Raw genomic sequence first — 21,612 nt, forward strand, 5'->3', positions numbered from 1 at the left:
CTTGGCTCATGTCTCACTTTTCTGCCATGAGCCAGACTAGTCCATGCCCCGGCTGGCTCTCAGCTCCTTGCCCCTTTTGGCCACAGCTCTGATGACAATGGCTGCCCCACATTGATGTGTGGTTTGTAGGCTCTTCTGTTTCCCTCCCTAGAGTATAAACTTCATGGGAGCAGCCTCAGTCTGCTTTGCATAACAAGGTTCCCAACATTAACCCCTAGAACATTGTAGATAGTCAATACCCATTTGTGAAAGGCAGGAAAGGAGGAAAGAGGTCCCCAACATTCACCCCAGGACTTCTTTGTGGTGGGGGCCCCTGCCTTATCCTGCACCAGGCCTAGAGATGACCCCTGAACCCCTGAGATCCTTGAGGTCCTGGGCCCCTTGCCAATCTGCCTCCCATGGACACCATCAGTTCTGGGGCCCGGTTCCTTGACTCCTTGTGGCAGTAGCAGGGCCTTGGGTTAGCTAGAAGGAAGGACTTCCTCATACGAATGCTGCAAAGCTCACATAGGGGTATGTGCCTCCTGTCCCTGACTTTTTTCCTGAACCATAGAGCCTGGGGCCACATCTGTCTGTGGTTCTGGTGAGACAGGGAGGCAGAGGGAGACAGAGGCAGTATGTGGTATCTGGAGGACCCGCAGGCCCCTGTTTCATGGCCCTGGGAGTCTATGATCAGGTGCCAAGTCCACTGCACGAAGAGAACTGTTGAGGTAGGGAGAAGACAGCTCCTAAGGCACCCCCGTGGCACCCCCTCCCTGTCCCCAGCACACAGGCCCCTGCAGCAGCCCATGCAAGTCCAGTTCTGGTGGGTGTGGGTTGGATGTCTTGATTTCCTCCACTTTGATTTCACCCTGCCAAGCTGCCTGTGCCCTGGGGCATGTGGCTACGAGTGGGCCTGTCCCTTTAACCCCTGTGGTGGAGCCAGCCGTCTCCTGCAGTCCCTGGGATGTAGCCCATGGAGCCAGCACTGAGCAGCCAGGTCCTGCCTCTGTACCTCCTCACGGAAATGCCCTCCCTCCCCCATGCCCATTTGTCCCAATTCTGCCAAAGCCCACCTCCTCCTGGGACCACAGGGATGAGTCCTAGAGGGCTGACCTAAAAGTAAGTAATTTGGTTCAAGTGTGGATTGAGACATCTGACCCGGGCCCCTGACATCTGAGGGCCAGCTCAGTCTGCAACGGGGCAGGCAGCCCAGCAGCAGTTATGCTGCAGGATGATCAAAAGGCCTCTAGCAGATGGGATCAGGTCCCCGCCCTGTGGCAGGCATTGTGATCAGAGTGCTGGCACAGGGGCCGGAGCTTTGTCTGCTGTGGTCATTTCAGTGGGCACCTCCTCTTCCTTCAACTCCTAGTTCTCAGGTCAAAAGGCAGGGCTACAGGTCAGACCCTCCTCACTCACCCTCCCTTTCAGGAAGAGGGGCTCTGAGTTTCCCAGGAGGAGGAGGAGGGACATGGCAAGTGCAGGAAACTTGACCACTTGTCGCAGAGGTGCATGCCATGGAGCCAGGGCAGCAGGGGTCAGGCCAGCCTTATTACAGTAGGTGGGAGGAGGCAGGCCTGGCACTGGCTCAAGAGAGAAGTGGCTTTCACCTGGCCACCAAACAAAACAAGCTGGCGAAACAGGTGCTCACCCTCCTCACATCTGGATACCTCTGTTTATTTCTTGGCCTCATCTCATTTTATTCTGCCAGCTGTCTTGCGTAGTCTAGCAGATCACTTAGATTATCTCCATTTTATGGATGAGAATATCAAGGTCCAGAGGGGTTATAGATTTTGCTTAATACACAGTTAGTAGGAGAGTTGAGACTAGACCCCAAGGCTCTGGCACTCCCAAGTGTAGTCAAGCTGATATGATATGATTTCAACACTGCCAAGCTCTGCCTACAATAGATTCTTCACTGGAGTTTGGGGGCCATCTGTGCCAACCCAAAAGAAAGTCCCACTCCAGCCTCCAAGGGAATAGGAGGCATGCACTAATAATGTCAAAAATCAATTATTAAATGATATTTTCCACCTAAAGTGCTTAGCACAGTGGCTGATATATGGTGTTCAATGTGCATAGCTGTTATCACTAATATTAACTCTTGTTTAATAATTCCACCCAAAATTGACAGATGCTCCGTGGTTTCCCAGGCACTTGCCTCTGCGTTATCTCATTCGGTCTCCACATTGGCACTCAGGAAGCTGGCAGGGGGTGGTGGGTCATATCCCTATTTTGTAGATTCCCCCTGAAGGGACGTGCCAGGCTCAAGGTCACAGCTGCAGGTCTCACCTGGCTTCTCCCTCTGGGCTGTGTCTATGCCACAGCTTGGACCCACCCCACGTATTGCAGAGGCCCAGGTTGAGCTAGGACGTTTTAAGAGCCCTGAGGCTGAGACACAGGGAGGGAGTGTTCCCTAAAGCCAAGACCAGGCTGGAGCCACATTCTCTGGGGGGCGTGAGTAGCTGCCTGGCATTTTCCCTTTGATACTGATACAGGCATTTTAATAGCTGCAACCGATCAGGCGGGTGATGTTTCAGCTCTGGCCACATAGGGCATTCCAGGAGGCCCCGGCTGCCAGCAGGGGCAAAACAGGAAGGCTTCTCTGCCCAGGGTAGCTGAGGGTCCACCCTAGGGCCTCATCTTGGGGGTGTCTCACCATGGGTCTCAAAGTCAGATGTCAAGGGGGCCAGGCTGGTGGCCTAAGTAAGTGAAGCTGGCTTTGGAGAGAGAGTACTTTGGTAGCCTAGATGGCACATATCCATCTGAAAGGGGCAACCACCACACAGCTCATGATTGTACATGCTCAGTGTTGCCAGGTCTCCCATTGTGCAAGAGAGACCAGAACTGGATGTGAAATCTCCTGATGTGTGAACAACCAATATTTATTGAGCACCTACTATGTGCCAAGCCCTGTTTTAGGCGCAGTGAATAGAACAGAACAGAAAAAAGTATCCAGGTCCTTGTCGAACTTACATTCTAGTGCTACAAAGAGACAATAAGTAAGATAAATAAGCAAAAAAAAAAAAAAAAAAAAAAAAAAAAATCCTAAGGAGGAAATAAAACAAAGGGGTGTGCTGGGGGAGGAAGAATTTTGGAGGAAGGGGTGCAGGAGGTGAGGAAGGCCTAACAGCAAGCCAGGTAGGTAGCTAGGAAGAGAACACCCAGGCAGAGAGCCCAGTAAGTGTGAAGGCCCTGAGGTAGAGAAAGCCCAGCATGTATGAGAGCTTCAGAGGCCTGTGTGATTACCCTGGCTGCCGTGTTGAGAAAGGTCTGCAGGGGCACGGGCAGAAGTCGGGCATTCGTTAGAAGGTTATCACAGTAATTAGGCCAGGTGGTAGTCATGGAGGTGGTGAGAAGGGGTCAGATCTCGGATGCGTCTGGCACGTAAAGAACAGGAATTGCTAATGGAATGGGTGTAGGGTGAGAGAAATAGACATCAATGATAATTGTGAGGTTTTGAGCAACTGGTGGGATGGGGAAGCTGATGGTAGGGGCAGGTCCAGGGAGGAGTTGGGAGAGTCTATCAGAAGCTCAGTTTTGCCAGGCTAATTCTGAGATGCCTATGAAGGGCCATATCAAGCCGGCAGCCAGATAGATGCATCTGAAGTTTTGAAGAAAGGTATAGGTTGGAGGGCGTCATCCTGCATAGATGGCTTTGAAGCCATCAGACTGGATGAGGTACCCTAGGGAGCCAGTGTCTAGAGAAAGAAGTGAGACCCTGGATGTGGACCCTGTGACTTCCAACATTTAGACATCAAGTAGATAAGAAGGAATCAGCACAAGACTGAGAGGGCACAGCCAGGGTGGTGGAAGGGAAATGGGGAGAGCGCGTATCCTGGGAGCCAAGGGCAAGAAGTGCCCCAAGGAGGAGGGGGGGTGAGCAAAGGCTGCAGCCTGGCTGAGAGGAAGCATGAGGACTGTCCACCAGATTTGGCAACCCGGAGGTCACTGGCAACCTGCAGGACCGTTCTTAGGGGACAGTAGGGGAAAAGCCAGGTAGGAGTGGTCCAGGAGAGACGTAGGAGGCAGCGAAGATTGTCATCCAGGAGTTTTTCTAGGGAAAGAGCTAACCAGAGTCAAAAGAGGATTATTCTCTTTTCTGTTTTTATGCTGGGAACAACAACAGCATATTTGCATAATGATTCCGTGAGGGTGGGCTAACTACAGCTAAATCCAGCTTGCAGCCCGTTTTTGTAAATATATATTTTTTATGGGAGCACAGCCACACTGATTTGTTTCCAAACTATGGCTGCTTTGGCCTGCGATGGAAGAGTGGAGTAGGTGTGGCAGAGATCATGTGTCTCACACAGCCTCAAATATTTATGTTTGCCGGCCCCTGATGTAAATGATCCAATCTAGAGGAGGGGATTGATGAGGCAGGAAGGCAGGGGACTTGCTGGCGACAGGAGGGGTTGGCCCTCGTGGAAGCACAGATGGGGAGCTTAGGAGGAGAGAAGGGTGCTGGCAGGCGCAGATGCAGATGGACGGCACGTGTAGTGGTGGCTGCCTCGGGAAGCCCTCTTCTGCTTGCTTTTCTTCTCAAGGTCATCAGTTGACAATGAAGTTGGGGGAGGGGGCGTTGGTGGTTTGGGGAGAGGAAGTGTGAAAACTCCCAGGACAGTGCATTGGTGAAGGGTTGAGGGAACCACAGAATGATTGCTGGGCTTCCGTTTGAGATCTGGATCATGAATTTAAAGTAAGATCAGTCGGCGAGGTCGTGTGTTTCTCCCGCTTTACCCTGCTGCCTGTGTGCAGGGGTGGGGTAGGAGGAGACGTTGGATCTAGCCAGGCTCGTGGCTTAGTGAACAGGGCGGGTGTCAAGGCAGTGGAGGGTGCAGACAGGGGGTGGTGATAATCACTGGCCACAGAATTTGAGCCGGGCATGGAGGGAAGTGACACATGGTAGTGATGGACAGTAAAAAGTTGGTAGGACCCGCAGGTTGAAGGCCCTGTGGGATTCGAGGGTCCCTGGGGCCGGGGTGTTAGGTCCTTGGGAAATGGAGATCTGTGGGCAGAGTGTTGAAGCCTAGACTGTGGATGGGTCATGGTGCTGTTGAGTTAATACTCTTTCAAAATAAACTCTGGGCAGGCCAAGAAAACACTTACACCCTGAACTGACCTGGTTTTCTAGCTGTGCCTGTGGTAGCTTTGCCTGCTCAGATGCCTCCATCCCCTCCAATCAAGGCTCCCGATTTCCGGGTCCACCTTTCCCACCTGCCTTCTCTCCCAAACTCCAGAGCTGCCCATGCCTACCCTGCTGGGCTCCACAAACTCGCCGTCTTCCCGCAACGTGCTCTTGCCGCTGTTATGTCCTAGAGGTGGCATCTTGGCTGCCCAAGGCAGGGCCTGGCTCCCACAACCACCCCAAATCCATCCAGTGCCCAGTTCCTTCTTCCTCCCACATCTCTCCATTGGGTGATGACCATGACATCCTCCAGAGAGGACCTCAGCCCAAGCGGTCTCACTGGTCTATACTCAACGGGCTGCTGGAGTGCCCTTTATACCACCCAAATTTGACCACATGACCTCCTTGCTTAAAACCTTTGAATGGTTCCTCCATGCTAGAATCCTTACCTGGGCACACAAGGCCTGGTTATTAGTCATGGTTCTCCAGAGAAACAGAAGCAATAGGCTGTATATAGATGCACAGAAAGCGAGTTATCAGAAGAGATTGGCTCATGTGATTACGGAGATGAGAAGTCCCTTAATCTGCCATCTGCAAGAAAGAGGCCCAGGAAAGCCAGTGGTGTAGCTCCACTTAAACCTGAAGGCCTGAGAGCCAGGAGAGCCAATGGTGTAAATTCCAGTCCAAGCCTGAAGGGCCAAGAACCAGTTGTGGTGCAGGGGGAGTCAATGTTCAAGGGCAGGAGAAGATGGATGGTCCAGCTCAAGCAGAGAGAGCAGAGTCTCCCTTCCTCTACCTTGTTCTACTCAGGCCCTCAACAGATCAGATAATGCCCACCCCCTATGGTGAGGACACTGTTCTTTCCTGAGTCTACTAATTCCAGTGCTAATCGACATACCTAGAAAGAATGTTTTCCCAGCTATCTGGGCATCCTGAGCCCAGGCAAGTTAACAGATAAAATTAACCCTCACAGCTCCCACTCCCAACTCAACACCCAGGCCCTCCGAAGTCTACAGTCACCTGCACACATCTGAGTATGCTTCTCCCACACCAAGCTCAGCTGTTTGCTGATGGACTGTGACTCATTCTCTATTTTGCAGTCTCACAATTAGTAGAAAATAAATATAGGATCTATTGAATAAAAGCATTGAACTTTTATTCCTGGGTCCTGAAGTTAGAGGACCCAGAATTTAAGCCCTCTGGGGTTTACTTGTTCAAGGCAATTCCCTTTCCCTTTCTGGGACTTAGTTTCCTGGATTATACAATGGGGCTGATTTCTAGCCTGCCTGTTGCACGGGTCAGTGATGAGGGTCAGGTGAAGTCTCAGGAAATGTGAAAGTCACATGGAGGTCTACCTTAGGTTGGGTTCCCAAGGGAACAGTCTCCAAAGTGGAGGTCTATGAGTAGATGACTTACTTATTTGACTTATTGGCATCAACATAGGAGGGGGAGTGAGGGAAGCAGTTGGGCAGAGGAGGGGCTGAGCTGTGATACAGTCATGACAGAGGCCCCAGCTGGTCCTGTGGGAGCTCCATAGCTGGGGTGGCCCTAGAGTCAGTCCAATTTGAGGCAGAGGGACCAGGTCTGCATTCCTCCTGTCTATCAGTAATTGAATATGGGTTGCCTTTGGGGGAGAGTGTGACCCTGATCAAGGCTGCGTCCTTGAGCTGAAAGCAGCTCCCATAAAGAGGCTCAGCCATCAGCAGCCAACACTCCCAACAGCTAAACCACTGGTCTAATCCTGGGAGCCTGGATGGCCCACCACAGCACCCATGAGCTGTGGTGCTTTATGGCTGTCAACAAGCCCCGGAACCAGTGGCAGGGATCCATGTTACACATTCAAAGTCTCTGCCCCTGCCTTAATGACCTGCCTTCCTGCCCCCTACATTCCTATCCCATGTCCTCACTCAGATCACTCCAGCCACACTTCACCCCTTCCTGTTCCTCAGATGCTCCATGAACAATCCTGTCTCTGGGCCTTCGCCTCTGCTGTTCCCTCTGACTGGAACACACTTCCTCCAGACACCAAAGGATTCATTTTCTTACTTCCTCCAAATACCGCATGACTCATTTTCTTACCTTCCTCTGGGTTTTTGCTCAAAGTCCCCTCAAAAAGAGGACCTTCCCTGACCTCCTGGTATAAAAAAACCACCTTCCATCATTCTCTGTCCCCTTGCTTTACTTTATTTTTCTCCCAGCATTTATCACTGCCTGTTATACATTTTTTGTTTTTCTATTGATTTTTTCTTCCACAAGAAGTTATGCCCCTCTAGGGGTGTGCCCCATGAGGATGGAGCAGGGGCGCCACCCACTCATGCCACAAATTCTGTCTCCAGCCCAACCCTGTGATGGCAGCTTGCTCAGTGCTGCTGCTGAGTGGGTGACAACTCCGATGGTTACAACCTTTAGCCAAAATGCTGCCGACTCCTCTGGTCTTGGCTTGTCAGTCATTTAGCCGACCTGTGTCATGTGCCTTCTGGGTGCCAGGCCCCCAGGTGATTGGTGGGGAGGGATGTGGAGGCAGGTTCGTACAGTCCCTTACAGGAAAGCAGCATTCATGAGCCAGGCTCAGAGCTGGCTATCACCAGAGGGGCTATCACCAGACTTTGGCCTGGGGGCTCATTTGTTTGCCCAGCGGCCGCTCTGTGCCCACCTGTACCTTGGCCTCAACATTCATCCTCCTAATTGTTACTCAGCCTCCCCTTTCTAAGTGAGGGTCCCCACTTTGGGGTGTTTCCCCTCTTCTGGTCTACCTTGATCTCGGCCCCCTTCTGCCCTCAGAGCCCCCCATCCCACCTGTCACTGTGTTCCCTCCCCAGGCATTTGCACTCACCTTCCTCCAGCAGGTGGAGCGGGCTTTGTGCCAGGAGGCGTGAGTTCACACCTCAGATCCACTACATCCTGGCTGTGTGACCCTCAGCAAATCACTCTACTTGCTCTGAATCCTTGTGAAGCTTTCTGACCTTCCCTCCCCACCCCCAAACCAGAGGCGATACCACCCTTATGACACCTCCCATATTACTTTCTTCACCTCTCTTGTGGCCCACACTGAGCGGCAAAATTTCACAGTAGTGAGGAAGCAAATAGCTCTGGCTGTCATCCTAACTCGTCAACCTTGTCAGGGTAGGGACTACAGTACATCAGGTGCAGTCAGTCCTGGCCAGCCAGAGCACAGGCTTCATGTGGCCAGATCTTTCAGTTAGTTTTTCAAGAGAAATTACAAATGCAGATTTGCACATGAAACCACCCACTTCAAAATATTGGCAACAAATTCAATAATAATAATGATTTAAAGCTCACTGTGGGAACCAAATAAAATACACTGAAAGGCCTATTTGGCCCTGGGGCTACCAGCTTCCTATGGCTGCATGAGCATCACAGTGTGGGTTTGAATCCCAGCTCTGTACCTTACTTCAGCCTTGACCTTGGCCAGGTGCAGTCTCCTCTCTGTGCTTCAAGTCCCTTACCTGTGACATGAACATGGTAATAGCTAACATTCATTGAGAACTTCCTGGGTATCAGGTGCCATTCTTTCTATGCATTAATCTTTCTAACTTCGCAGTAATCCAATGAAGTGAGGACTCTTATTAGCCCAGAGTCTGAGAACTGTGTGTTAGTCCAGTCAGCCTGGCTCTAGAAATATCCCTGTTAACTGCTAGTCTGGCCAACTTTGTTGCAAGAATCAAGTAAGAGTCCTTATGAGACCCTTGTCACATTGCCCTGTGCAGTGTAAGCCTGCAGAGTTGACACACAGGGGAATCCTGCATGCATGGTCATTACGCTTGCTCTTCTCCACTTGCCACCATGAACATGACAACTCCTCGAGGGTCGGGGTGTTCTACCTCTCTGATGCTCCCACCTCTTTGGGACCTTCCAGGTAGGCTCAGTGATTTGAAGGGAAGTGAGGAAGATATTTGGTGGAGGGGTGCAGAGAGCCTTGCCATCCCCCTACTGCTGCACCCCTGCCCAGCCTGCAAATGCTAGCTTTGTAAGGGACACCAGAAGAACAGAAGGCACTGTCCCTGCCCAGGGGTCCATCAGGAGCCCAGTCCAAGGCAGGAAACAATTAGCAGAGAGCTGAGAAAAGCATGTCATTGTGCACATGAGCATGAGGTGCAGGAAGATGCAACTGGTTTATAGGATCCTGTGTTTGGGGTTAATTTCTTTAAGAGTGCTCCAAAGACATCAGACGCTGTGATTACCGGGATGGGCTTTCTTGTCTGCTTGTTATTACCCAGATGCCCGGTGGCCAGTGGAAGGCCATTAACTGCCTGTCTTTGATCCAGGAAGAGTTCTGCCGGTTTCCCCCTCTTCCTGCCCTCCTCGTCAGCCCACAGCTGCTTTCCAGGGCTTGGTGTCTACGAGCTCCTGGTGACTCCTCTTGTCTGTCTCCTTGTACAGAAATGGAAGCTCCACTCAAGGAGGCGCCGGGAGGCCCCAAAGACATCTCCAGGATGTAACTGCCCACCAGGTAAGCAGCCCTGCAAATAGGTGACCGCGGATGTTCCTAAGACTGAGACCAGAGGCTCTTCCTGGTGGCCATGCTCTAGCCACACCTCACTCAGGCCGTCACTTTTCATTTGAAAGACAGGAGTGACAATATCTGTGGTTGCCTTCCATCTGCTCACAGATTGGCCTGCCTGCCCCGCATCCATCAGTCCACCCACCATTCATTTGTTCATAGAGTATTTTATGGGCCTGATACTCTTTGAACCAGGTTGTGGTGAAGTCAGATAAGATGATGGGCATGACTGTTTTGAAAGTTATGAAGTGCTATGCAGCGTCAAAGGGACCATCAGCCCCCCAAGGGGGGCACCTTGCTTGCTGTGTTCATCATTGTGTCCCCAGCTTCCCAAGTATACAAAAATGTTTGTTACCTGAATGAATGACCCCATAATTGTAAGACCTTATTTTCTATAGCTAGCTGGATTAGGGCAATGTGTGTTCACTATATGGCCTCTAGGCTACATGCAACACACACATGCTTACATGCAAGGAATGAAGGCACAAGCCAAAGGTCGCAAGGTGATACTGTGTAATACAGTGAACTGGTCTAATCTAGAATAAAAATCTGCTTTCGCCACTTACTAGCTCTGTATGGGTGGAGCCCTGACGTGTCTATTCTAGTGCTTTCCTCTGTATCCTTGGGCCTGTTCCTCAACTATGTCTATTCATCTGTGTAACAGCTGCGTACTAAGGACCTGCTGGGCACCATGCAGTGTGTCGGGTTCAAGTGCATTGTCCACCATGAATGCAAGTGATAAGTTACAGCTTATGAGAACTTTTCTAGGTGCCTGTTACTTTTCTAGGTGCCTGTTATTGTTAAGCCATGAGAGTGACAGATGAGGAAGTTTCACTGTTTCCCTGAGGAACTAGAATGCACTGTACCTCTTTAGAGGTGGGGAAGGAAGGCCTAAAGAAGAGTTGCAGGAGACAAGGTATCACATTTAAGTAATGGCAGAGAGTTTTGGTCTGCTACTGGCCTCTGCCAGCTCAGCGTGTGGCCTCCTCGACACCCACGGTGGCAGGTGGCACTAGCAGGGTGCTCACTGGGCTCTCTGGCTGGCCCTCCTCTGGCCCCAGAAGCCGAGGGACCCAAGTAACACTCACCCAGGTCCCCAAGCCAGGGAAGAGAGGCTGACAGATGTTAAGCATATGGGAAACGAGGGACCGCATTTGCTGGAGAGTGAATGGGCTGGGGTGGGAGTCACAGTTCCAGGATGCTGCCCTGGGAGACAAGGAGACCGTGAAAAGATTCAGCTGGACCCGGTGAGAAGAGGGTCGTCCGGGTTAATTAAAAGGGTGTCCAGAAGCCCTGGAAAGCTCCCTCCCTCCCTCTGGGCCCAGAAGATAGGGCCCGGGGGTCTGGGAAAGCTTTCAGGAGAGGAGTGCCAAGATTAATGAGATGGGGTGGAGGCAAGGGTTGGGTGATGGGGCCTGGGCAGAGAGACCGTTCGCATCAGGGCTCATGGGACAGCCCATGTTTCCAAGGATCATGTCTGTTGCCCTTATAACTCTTGGGCGATGACAACCGATTTTTGCTCAGCGTATAGAATGCTGGTCAAGGGCAGGATATTTGAAGCCACAGAGGATGTAGGTTTGAATTCCATCTCCAACATGGACCAGTCTTATGACCTTCAGAGAGTTATTTAACCTCCTTGTGCCTCAGTTGCCTTGTCTGAAAAACAGGGACAATAGACACCAGCAAGGTAGAGATTCCTCGAGATAATCCTGGGAACTGCTTAGCATCTTCTCTGATTCCTAGTAAGCATGATTATTATTATTTTCTCAAGTGCCTCTCGCACTTCAAAGATGCAGAGAAATCCTTATCAAATGCCATGTCCTAGTGTTGGGGGCACATTTGTGGCCAGGCAGAGACTTGCCTTTCTCCCTTCCCTGCCTTATTGGGGAAAGCACATCAGTTGTCTGATGGCCTTCAAGTCCATCATCAGAGTGGGTGGTTCTCAAGAGGTTTCAATATTGTGCCTCAGTAAGTCAGGCTCAGGTAGTCCTGGGAGGCTGGGAGCTGGGGAGGAATGTGGCAGGAGGGGGAAGGACTTGGAAGAGTGCTTCTCTTCTCCCTGCCTGCTGGGAGTCTGTGTGGAACCCACGGGTCCTGGGCAGTGAGGAGAAGACCATGAAGCAGCTCAGAGGGTCAGGGGAGGAGGAAACACCATGGGGAGAAGAAAGGGCTTGACCTTGGTCCTCTGCGGGGAGGGGACAGCAGCAAGGACTGAGTTGGCCAGGCATAGAGGAAGAGTGGGCAGGGGCTCCTGGAAGGGATACCCCTGCATGTTGAGAATTTCTAAAAAGGCAGTTTGGCCCAAAGTATACATCAGAGCCAGTGGGCAATGCCTGAAGAATTTAAAGAGAAGGCCCCAAACTCAGGCAAAATCAGAGGGAACTAAGATGCTGTTCCGGCCTTTCGTAACTGAGTCAGGGAAGGACTGGAATGGCCACATGGAAGCATTTCACATCATGGAATCACAGCAAAATCTCCTAGGATGGTCTGGGTCCTGCTGGGTCCCCTGCCCTGCCTCTCTCTGACTGACCTGAGGCTTCTCATGCCTTGGTACAGTAACCTCCTCAACAGCAAACCCAACCTATTATAAATAATAGCTCAAGTGTCCCACTTGAGCACCTACTATGTGCCAGGCACAGGACTGAGCACTTTATGTGCATTGGTAACCTTCCTCAAAATACTAAAAGTAGGTAGAAGGGAGTTCAGTTCTAACACTCTGGAATGTCTGAACATCCTCAAATTCGCAAAGAGAACATCACTGTCATTCTTGCCCTTACATCATGCATTTCCGATTATCTCCTGAGGGTCGGAGTTTATAAACAACTTTAAGGCTCCTGATCCTTGCAGAAGGACTCATACAATTGTCAAGTGCCACATACAAATTCAAAGCTTGACTCACTTTTGTCTTGCAGCACCTAATACTGTACCCCATACATAGTAGATGCTCTGTGAATGTTCAATAAATGAGTATCAGTAGTCATTGCTGATGACTGGCTGCTTCCTCGTGTTCTCCCTCTGCCATCTGATTGGTTTCAGACACCTTATCCCTCACCCCACCCCAAATCTTGCCTGATGCTGAATTTGCTGCTATTGGGACAAAACAAACACACTCTTCCTGCCCACTGCGGTTGCTGAGATGGAAGCCTCGATCCTCAAAGTGGTGCCTGCCCTCTGTGGCCAGCTAGGCCAAGCCGGAGTCCTGCGGTGGGTGTATTCTTCCTTGTGGCAGCCTTGGGGCCCTGGGCGGCACCCAGAAGGCCTGGGACACATAATCATGGGCAGAAAACCTGCCTCTTTCCCTTTCTATCTGACCTTGCCAGCATCCTCCTGGGATCCTCCCTGTCCCAAAATAGCCATCTACTGGCTGAGATCTGGCTGCATCCTGCTTCTGGGCTGCATGCGCTGTTTGCCAAGGGAGTGATGGGCTTGCAGGCCTGAGAAGGATGCCAAAGGTCAACCCTCAGTTAGGAGGGTCATGGCTGCCAGAAGTTCAGAGGAATAGGTGTGGGCCATTTGCACAGCATATGGCCTGGTGGGATAGGAGAATGGTCTTGGGAACAGATATACATACCATGAGACTTCCTAGGCCACTTGAGAAAAATACAAAGACCAAGGAAACTTTCGCATTATCTGTCCCTTTTCTTATTAACAAATGAGGAGCAGGACATTATAGTCTAGCCAGCAAGGAAACAGCTACTTCAGGCCCGCCACGCTGGGGCTGGGTGGGGCTGGCCTGTGTCAAGTCCAGGGTGGGGCAGGCAGTGTGAAGGATGACACGTTTTTCACCCAGAGGGAAGAATGGCTAGCTCAGCTGCTGAAGGAAATCACTTCGCTGTCGGAGCCTCATCTCCAAGGGAAAGGGTAGGCCAGAGTCATGCCCTGACTGCCAGGACAAAGGGCTTTGGACTGCAGCAGTGGTGGCATGGGGGTGATGTGGTCAGGCTTGTGCACTAGCGCCATGACCAGCACTGCAAAGAGGACGGATGAAAGCAGAGAAGTCGCCTTCAGCCAGCCTAATGGGAGAAGCCACAGCTGCCTTCCGGGTCAGTGTGCTGGTGAGAGGTGCATGAAGTGCCCAGGAGCCAAAGGAGCTGGGGCTCTGGGAAAACTTCACCAAGGAGAGGCCTTGGAGGTTGTTCAAAAGGAACAAATAAGCAAGTAGGAAGGCATATTGTTAGGGCATCATAGACTCCATATGGTGTCCACATAGACACCATAACAAGAGACCCCCCAAATACAAGGACTTAGACAAGGTGGAGGTGGAGGTCTCCCTTCCCTAGCAGGCCAGGGCTGGGAGCTGGCTCTGCCATCTTCATCTTGTGGCATCCTTCTCTGGCAGATGCTTCGGTTCTTGCCACCCCATGACCAACACAAAAGGGGAATGGGACAAGTGGAGTATGTGCTCAAACCCTCAAGAGCAAAACTTGAAAAAAGAGACACAGATCACTTCTGCTCACAACCCATTGGCCAGAACTTAGTCACTTGGTTACCCCCAGATTCAAGGGAGGCCAGGCAGTATTTTTTGTGGGTGGCGATATGCCCAGATAGAACTTTATTACGATGGTAGGTGGGAGAACAGATATCAAAGAACAACTAGCATACTGCACAGAGGACATTCCAGGCTGGCTGAGGGACTGTCATGGACAAAAACTCGGAGGAGCAAGAAAAAGGCAGTAAGTTTCGGGATGACATGCAGTTGAAGAAATCTGGAGCTCAGAGCGGTAACGAGAAATGAGGGTGGGAGGAGATGTCAAGACTACAAAGGGTCAGGCTGAGGCTGCCCGGCTCCCTCTGTCCAGTAGGAGGCAAATGATTTCATCCAGAGGGTGATTGATTGGTAATGGCTGCCTGATTGATTGGGGGGCTGTGCTGAGTCAGCTTCTGAGGCTGTATCCAGGTTCAGCAGAAAATGTGGTAATTGCTTATTGATGTCTGCTCTGGATACAGGAGTGGTGGGGGAGCAGTGCCTCTGCCCTGGCTGTGCTGTCCTCACAGGAGATGATGTGGCATCAGAGAAGGTTTGGGGAGCAGGGATGTCACCTGATACAATTTGTATTCTAGAACAATAACTAGCAGTGATGTGGAGGCTGGCCTGGAGGGGAGAGCAGCCCCTTCCAGCAACGAGAGTCTGCGATCCTACGAATAGGGCTTTATTTTCTTATGAGCTGCTATTTACCTTTGGGTTGTAATGGTCTCTCCAGCCTTGGTTGTTTTTCCACAGCTGATGAGAGCTGATGCCCACACATCCTAAACCCTACTCTCTAGCTAGCCTTGCCTTATTTTCCCTGGCACCAGACTTTGCCCCCAACAGCCTCATGACATTTACATGGGCAGGACCTGTAGCCAGAGCTTTGGTCACAAACCAGGCTCCTCTTACCTCCCCTGTGCTGCAGCAGCGCAGACCCCGAGCCCCCCTTCTTTGTGGTCCTTCTTATTTCAGACTTGATTTATTTCAGATCTCAGGAATCTGCAGACCAAAGCGTCCTTTGTTTCTATCAATGAAGAAAAGATTCAAGAGTTGATGGTTATTTTAGGGAGAATATTTAAACTAAAGGTATACTGTTTCAGGTAGCTCCAAAACCCTGCTTTACATGCAAATAATTGATGGGCTACTTCGGGGTCATTCTTGCTATTTCTTAAAGCAGATCCCCTGGGGCCAGCCTACTAAGAGATCCTACTGTTCGATTGCTGTTCTCGTCAATATTCAGACTCCCCCTTGTTCTGCTGCAGCCAGAGTGGTGTGCTTTCCCCTGCGATGTTAGCCTCAGTCCTCCCCACCCCCATCTCTTCCTCCTGACTTTGCAGCCCCACCGCATGTCCCATCTGGCCTCCCAGACACCCAGGTGCAAACCCACAATAGCAACATCAGTGCCCCCTTCGCCTTCACCCACTGCACTCCATCAGCCAGGTTCTGTCAACTCCACTCCTCTGCTCAAAAACCATCCATGGCTCCTCAGTTCTCATACCCCCCATCCCAAAGATAAGCCCACTTTGTCTCTCTAGCCTGATCTCTGACCAGTCTTCCGCTGTCCTGCTTTTCTTTCTGTAAAACTGGGCTGCTCCCCTGCCAGAACTTACAGTGTCCCACTTGCACACAACTCATGCTATTCTGGTATCTTTGTTCTCAGTTTCTACCAGTGAACTCTTCACCCCTCCATGTCAGCTACATCATCCCTGCAGCTCCTTCCATCCTCTCCTCCCCACTTGGCCTTGGCCATGAGTTCTGCTGTTTGATGAGTATGTTAACATAATGCCTGGTGTATGCTTGATGTACAATCCAGGCAAAACCACCCACCGGGACAAGTAATTTGTCCTAAAATGAGAAGTGCAAACAGGCCAAGATGTATACACCTGCAGAGGTTTCTCCCTGACTGCTAGCATTAACCATTTGCTTTAGATGGTGTAGGTGCTTGAGAGCAGCATGTAGTATGAGTCTCTTACACAGCAAGAGTAGCTTTTGTGGGTTTCCAGCCAGGGAGAGCCTTCCCACCTACAAACCACACTGGGCAGCTTCCTTGCCATCTCCGCCTGGATCCTCAAACAGCACACAATGAAAGCCAGCACCTTCCCCCCACCTGGCCCTTTCCAACATTCTCAACCTCTCCCAGCATCTAAGCCATGACCTGGGCATCAGGCTGAACACCACCATTTCCCTCACACCCCATCAATCACCAAGTCTCATTCATCCCACTCTGTCAATTTCCTCCACCTCCACCGTCATCACCCTTGTTCAGGCTGCTGCCACCTGACCTCCTCCAAACCCTTCTTTACACAGAAGCCAGAATGGTATTTTTAACATTGTTGCATAACTCCAGATAACCAAAGCACTTCAATACTTTCCATCACCCTTAGGATAAAGCCCTAAATCCCTAACACAGCTTGTTACCTGCCCTGACCCCCCTCGCCAGGATCCCTTCTGCATTCCCAGCAGGCCCCCTGGCAGCACTGGTGCTGCTGGTTGTCTGACCACATTTGGAGTAACAGACTATGGCTGACGGGAGCCCTGGCCAAGCCAGACAGAACGTTATGCTTTAGAAATCAGCCAGTTCATAAAGCTTGGACTCTTGGCTCCAAACGAAGGCCCTTCCTTGGCCGTTGCAGCCCCATTTCAGGCAACTGGCTTGCTCCACAAGGAAGGTTGACCATCACCTTGGAGAGGGCCCTGGGTTTAAGGAGCACCCCCACCCCCCAGAGCCATAGCTCTCTATGCCCCTCATGGGGTGGAGGGTCAGGTAACTGGCGTGGGTGAGGCCAAAATGACCACAGCTGCTGGGAGACCAGGTGCTGCGCGGCTGCTAAAATGCTCCACCATCTGCCCCTGGAAGAGCCTTTTCTCTCAAGGCCCTCTGGCTCTGCGTTTCAGAAATGCCTGGGGAATTCTCCAAAGTTCATTTCTTCCCCATTTCCTCCCAAAAGCACTTCCAGATCCCCAGCCCTCCTGGACGCTGCTGATAATGTGTTTCTCCTAGATCCGCTCCGATAACACTGGGGTGGTCGGCTGAGATTTGTAGGGAAATAAAAATAAGGAAATGGAGGGTTCCGGAAAGGCCAGAAGAGCCCTGGACTGGGAATCAGTCCCAGACCTTGAGGGACTCTGAGCAGATTACTCTCCTCTCTCTGGGCTTTGGTTTCCTCGCTGATATAAAAAGGTGAATGACTGAAAAATCATTTGGCAGTATCTGGTAAAGTAAAGAATCGTGTCCAATAAAGCAGCTCCCTTCCTAGGCAATTCTGAGAGAAACGCTCGTCTGTGCGTAAAGGAAGAAGAGATGCTCACTGCAACACTATTGTAGTAAGAAAAAAGGAAAAGAAAAGAAAAGCCTAAATATTTGTCAGCAGGAGTGTGCAGAGATATGTTGTGCAGTGTTAAATTGCAGTACTTTCATCAATGAAAATGCACACACAGTAAACAGGATAAACGAGACCTTCAGACTCAGCAGTTCCAGGGCTGGATCTCCTCCTCTGGAGGGAAAAAAGCAAACGACAAGAGAATATTTACAATATAAGTCATTTATCTAAAGTTAAAAACATAAAGACAACACAATAGAATCTTCAACAACTATATGCATAGATAGTAAACATGTAAAGAAATGCATGGAAATGGTAAACATCGAATTCAGCAGGGAGGAGGGACTGGGTAGAGACTGGGGTGCTTAGGGAGGTTCAGCTACACGGGTAGCTATTAGGCTGGGTGGTGGGTACGCCAGGTTCAGTACATATTTTTTGTAATAACTTTATTGCGATGTAATTCCCATATACAATTGGTCGATTTAAAGTGTACGATTTGATGGGTTTTCTTAGATTCACAGAGTTGTGAAACCATCGCCACAATCAGTTCTAGGACATTCTATCGTCCCAAAAAAGAAACCCCATTCCTTTTAGCAGCCGTCCTCCATTTTCGCCCGCCCTCCGACCCCCAGCCCCAGGCAAGCATTAATCTACTGTCCATCTTTATGGATTTAGCATAATGTTTTCAAGGTTTATCCAAGTTGTAGCATGTATCAGTACTTCATTCCTTTTTATTGCCAAATAATACATTATATTGCTTTTAAACCTCTCTGAATGTCTGAAATATTTCAAGATAAAACATATTTAAATCATAAAGTTAATGAACGGATGTTGTTGAATTAGGGGATGTTGAAGGAATCCTTCATGTCTGCCTCTAAACCTAATTGGCGGTCTTCACCAGCAAGGATGTATCATTGCTTGCTGCCTAAATCCCGTGTGTGTGCACCCTCAGCCACCTGTGGGCTGGCAGCAATGGTTCTAACCCTGCCAGGACCCAGATCCAGGGGGTCAAGCCCTGCTCAGCTGGACTCTGACACCTGACCCGCTCTGTGGTGCTCTGAAGCGCCCTTGCTCTTCCTCTGCCTGTGCTCAGTGTCACTTCCTCTGAGATGTCTCCGTTGAATCTCCCAGACACAGCTGGGGGCCCTTTTTCTCAGTTCCTAGAGCTAGAAAACTAACTCACCATGGGGTGGCTATTTGGTCCCCTGGTGAGAGAGCAGCAGCCACGCTTACAGCCCTGCAAGCTTCTCAAGCTTCTGAGCATCAGTCCTCACGCTAGGAAAATGAAGATGTTGGTGCTTGCCTGATAGACTCGAGGTGACAGGGAGATAAGTTATGAATGAAATTTTTCAGGGGTGGTGAAGGATTTGCTTTTGTGCCTCTGACTCACTCACTGGACACGAAGATTGTCCTGGGCACGAGCTGTGCTGTCTGCAGGAAGGAGCAATGGACTGGCTTCAGGAGTTGCAATACCCACTGCCCTGGGAGAGGCAGGCTAACCCAGCAGTTACAGGTGTGGGCTCTGACTTCCCAGTAAATCCCAGTAGTCCCAGTTCTACTCCTTGTTAGTCATGGTACTGTGGATGGGTTACTCTCTTGACCTCACATAAAATGGGAAAGACAGCACCTACCTTATTGGACTGATGGGCTCAATGTGGGGCCCGACACACACTTGGCGGGAAATGATTGTTAGTTGCCATGATGATGGTGATGATGACATGAGTGGAAAAGGGCTTCGGGTGACCTGGGGCTGTGAGGAGAGGTCATAGTCTTTGCCCAGTTGCATTCAGCCATGTGAGGTCCCGAAGGCAATGGCACGCTTGCCACTGAATGCAAGGAGGTAATGTGGTATGGCTGCTCAAAGCGTTGGCCTACTCCTACTTCCCTGATCTGCCCTGTGGACGGCTAGGCCCTTCCAACGCTATGAAAAATGCTGGATGTTCTATTTATGAGACACTGTGCTAAGGCACTGCAAGAGATGGGCGAAAGGTATACCCGCCCTTAAAGATGTGATGTGGGATTTGTCACAGGTTTAGGGGCCTTAGTTGGAATCCCAGCTCTCTGTCTAGCTCTCCAGCACAGCAAAAGCCACCTACCCTCTCTGAATTTTCACTTGCTCATCTCTTACATGTAAATAAGGATCTTACAGGGTTATTATGAAAGTTCTTGGTCAACCATGGAGATACAAATGGAGGATATTTGGCCCACCTCATGGCACAATGGTAGTGCGTCTGACTCCAGATGGAGGATATTATGGGAGGGGAGTTGGACTGGTGCACAATCCAGTTATTTTGTAGAAGGTAGACCTTGTTGAGTGCTGTGGGATATAAATAAAGGGCTGTGGACAGGGCAGAGGAAGGGTGAATTACAAGTGCAGGTGACCATTGTTTCCTTGGAGGAGACACTGGAACTTGCTGGTGATACTTAGTGTTGGAGGGCCTTGGAACCCCTGGTTTATGAAGAAAGACTCGCCCTCCTTTGCCCCACTCCATCCAGCCACCATGCGGAGCAGGAGCTTCTGGAGAGTGGGACTTGCCTTAAAGGCTGTGTTTGTGCCCCTTCTCCAGACAGAGTCGGGCATCCTCTCTCCACATCCTGAGAGGGAATGGGCTACATTTGTAGCAGCTGTAGTTGGGTTGGAAGTGATTCTGGATTTTGCAGGAAATCCATTGTCCAGGGAACTCTCCAGGGACAGTCAGTAGGAGAACGCGGGGCAACTGCAAGTGCCTCGAAGGTAGACCGCAGCACGCACTGCCTGGTCACCTCTCCCTGTCTGCCAGGCTGCCTGTCTCAGAGAGACCAGTGGAAGAGTCCTGAGGAAGAAAGACACCATCCTGTTCCAGCTCCCAGGGGCGTCATTCACTCCCACAATGATTCCATGTGTTTGTATCACACCCTCACCCATCAGAAGCCTTTCCCTTAGCACCTGCCCTGTGAGGGTGGAAACTGCAGCCAGAGGAGTTAAGTGAAGAAGGACTGCCCTTCTGGGCAGTTACAATAACTGGAAGTTACAGTAACTAGATTGAGCACCCCCACCTCTCCACTCCTCACCTCAGCCCAGGCCAGGAATCAGCAGCCAGACTTCTGGACTGCCTATGTGCTCTTTAGGGCTCCAGGATGAACACGAACTACATCAGCAAGCAGCCTGGGTCCACCTGTGGGTAGATGGCTGCTCCAGGCCCTGTGTTCAGTGCCGTGGGATGCAAGGTGATCAGGCACAGTTCCTTGGTTCAGGGCTGGGCAAGTGCTAAACAGAAGCATAGGCATCTAGTTTGGAAAATGCAAGAAAAGGAGTGACTACTCCTGAAGGGAGGAATCAGAAACGGCTGCGTGGAAGAAGTGGCATTTGAAGGAATCCCTGAATGGCAAGTAAGATTTCAGTAAATGAGAATGTACATGAGGACATTTTAAAACAATGAAACAACATAATAAAGAATAGAGACCTGAACAACTGTGTTTTTTCCACACACACCCCCACACCCCACATCCCACTCTGGGAAATGAGGAATGATCTGGAGTGGTTGTAATAAGCTCACGTGGAGGGATGGAGTAGGAGGTACGGCTGGAAAGAAAAGTTGAGGGTTGGGGAGGCAGACCGTGGAGAGAGTTGGACACCACCCTGAAAGCCAGCTTCTATTTGGTGGGTAGCAGGAAACCACGGAAGGTTTCTCAGAGGGATATGATGTATCCAGCTGTGTATAGCTCAGTGTAGAGGGTGAATTAGGGGCAGGAGAGAAGCTGGGAATGGACAGCAATGGTCTCTCTAAGGCAGCAGTCCCCAATCTTTTTGGCACCAGGGGCCAGTTTTTCCATGTATGGGGATGGGGGGATGACTTCAGGATGAAATTGTTCCACCTCAGATCAGCAGACATTAGTTCAATTCTCACAAGGAACCTGCAACCTAGATCCCTCGCATGCGCAGTCTGCAATAGGGTTTGGGGTCCTATGAGAATCTATTGCCACCGCTGACCTCCTGCTGTGAGGCCTGGTTCTTAACAGGTCACAGTCCAGTCCTGATCTATGGCCCAGCGCTTGGGGACCCCCGCTCTAAGAGAAGACACAGAGAAGCAGAGGAAGCAGGTGAGGGGAGTAACGAGAGGGAGGCTGCAGAGGTAACATTAGCAAGTTCTAGCTACCTACTAGGTGTGGGCCAAGGAGAGGTTGAGGCAATTATGAGCCTCTGAGCCCAGGTAAC

At 50.7% G+C, this 21,612-nt stretch overlaps 1 protein-coding gene across 2 annotated transcripts in view; it reads left to right on the forward strand.

Moving 5' to 3' along the window:
* Positions 1–21,612, forward strand: part of LOC129393219 (collagen alpha-1(XIII) chain-like) — a 67,111-nt gene that overhangs the window by 11,016 nt on the left and 34,483 nt on the right. The window contains exon 2 of one of the 2 annotated variants that reach the window (XM_063607716.1): positions 9,509–9,578. In XM_063607716.1, the coding sequence (XP_063463786.1) occupies positions 9,509–9,578 (70 nt within the window). Of the gene's footprint in view, positions 1–9,508; positions 9,614–21,612 lie in introns of those variants that run through there. The other variant, XM_055092940.2, reaches the window with a different exon arrangement.

This window comes from Pan paniscus, chromosome 8 (assembly GCF_029289425.2).
Source record: "Pan paniscus chromosome 8, NHGRI_mPanPan1-v2.0_pri, whole genome shotgun sequence".
NCBI lineage: Eukaryota > Metazoa > Chordata > Mammalia > Primates > Hominidae > Pan > Pan paniscus.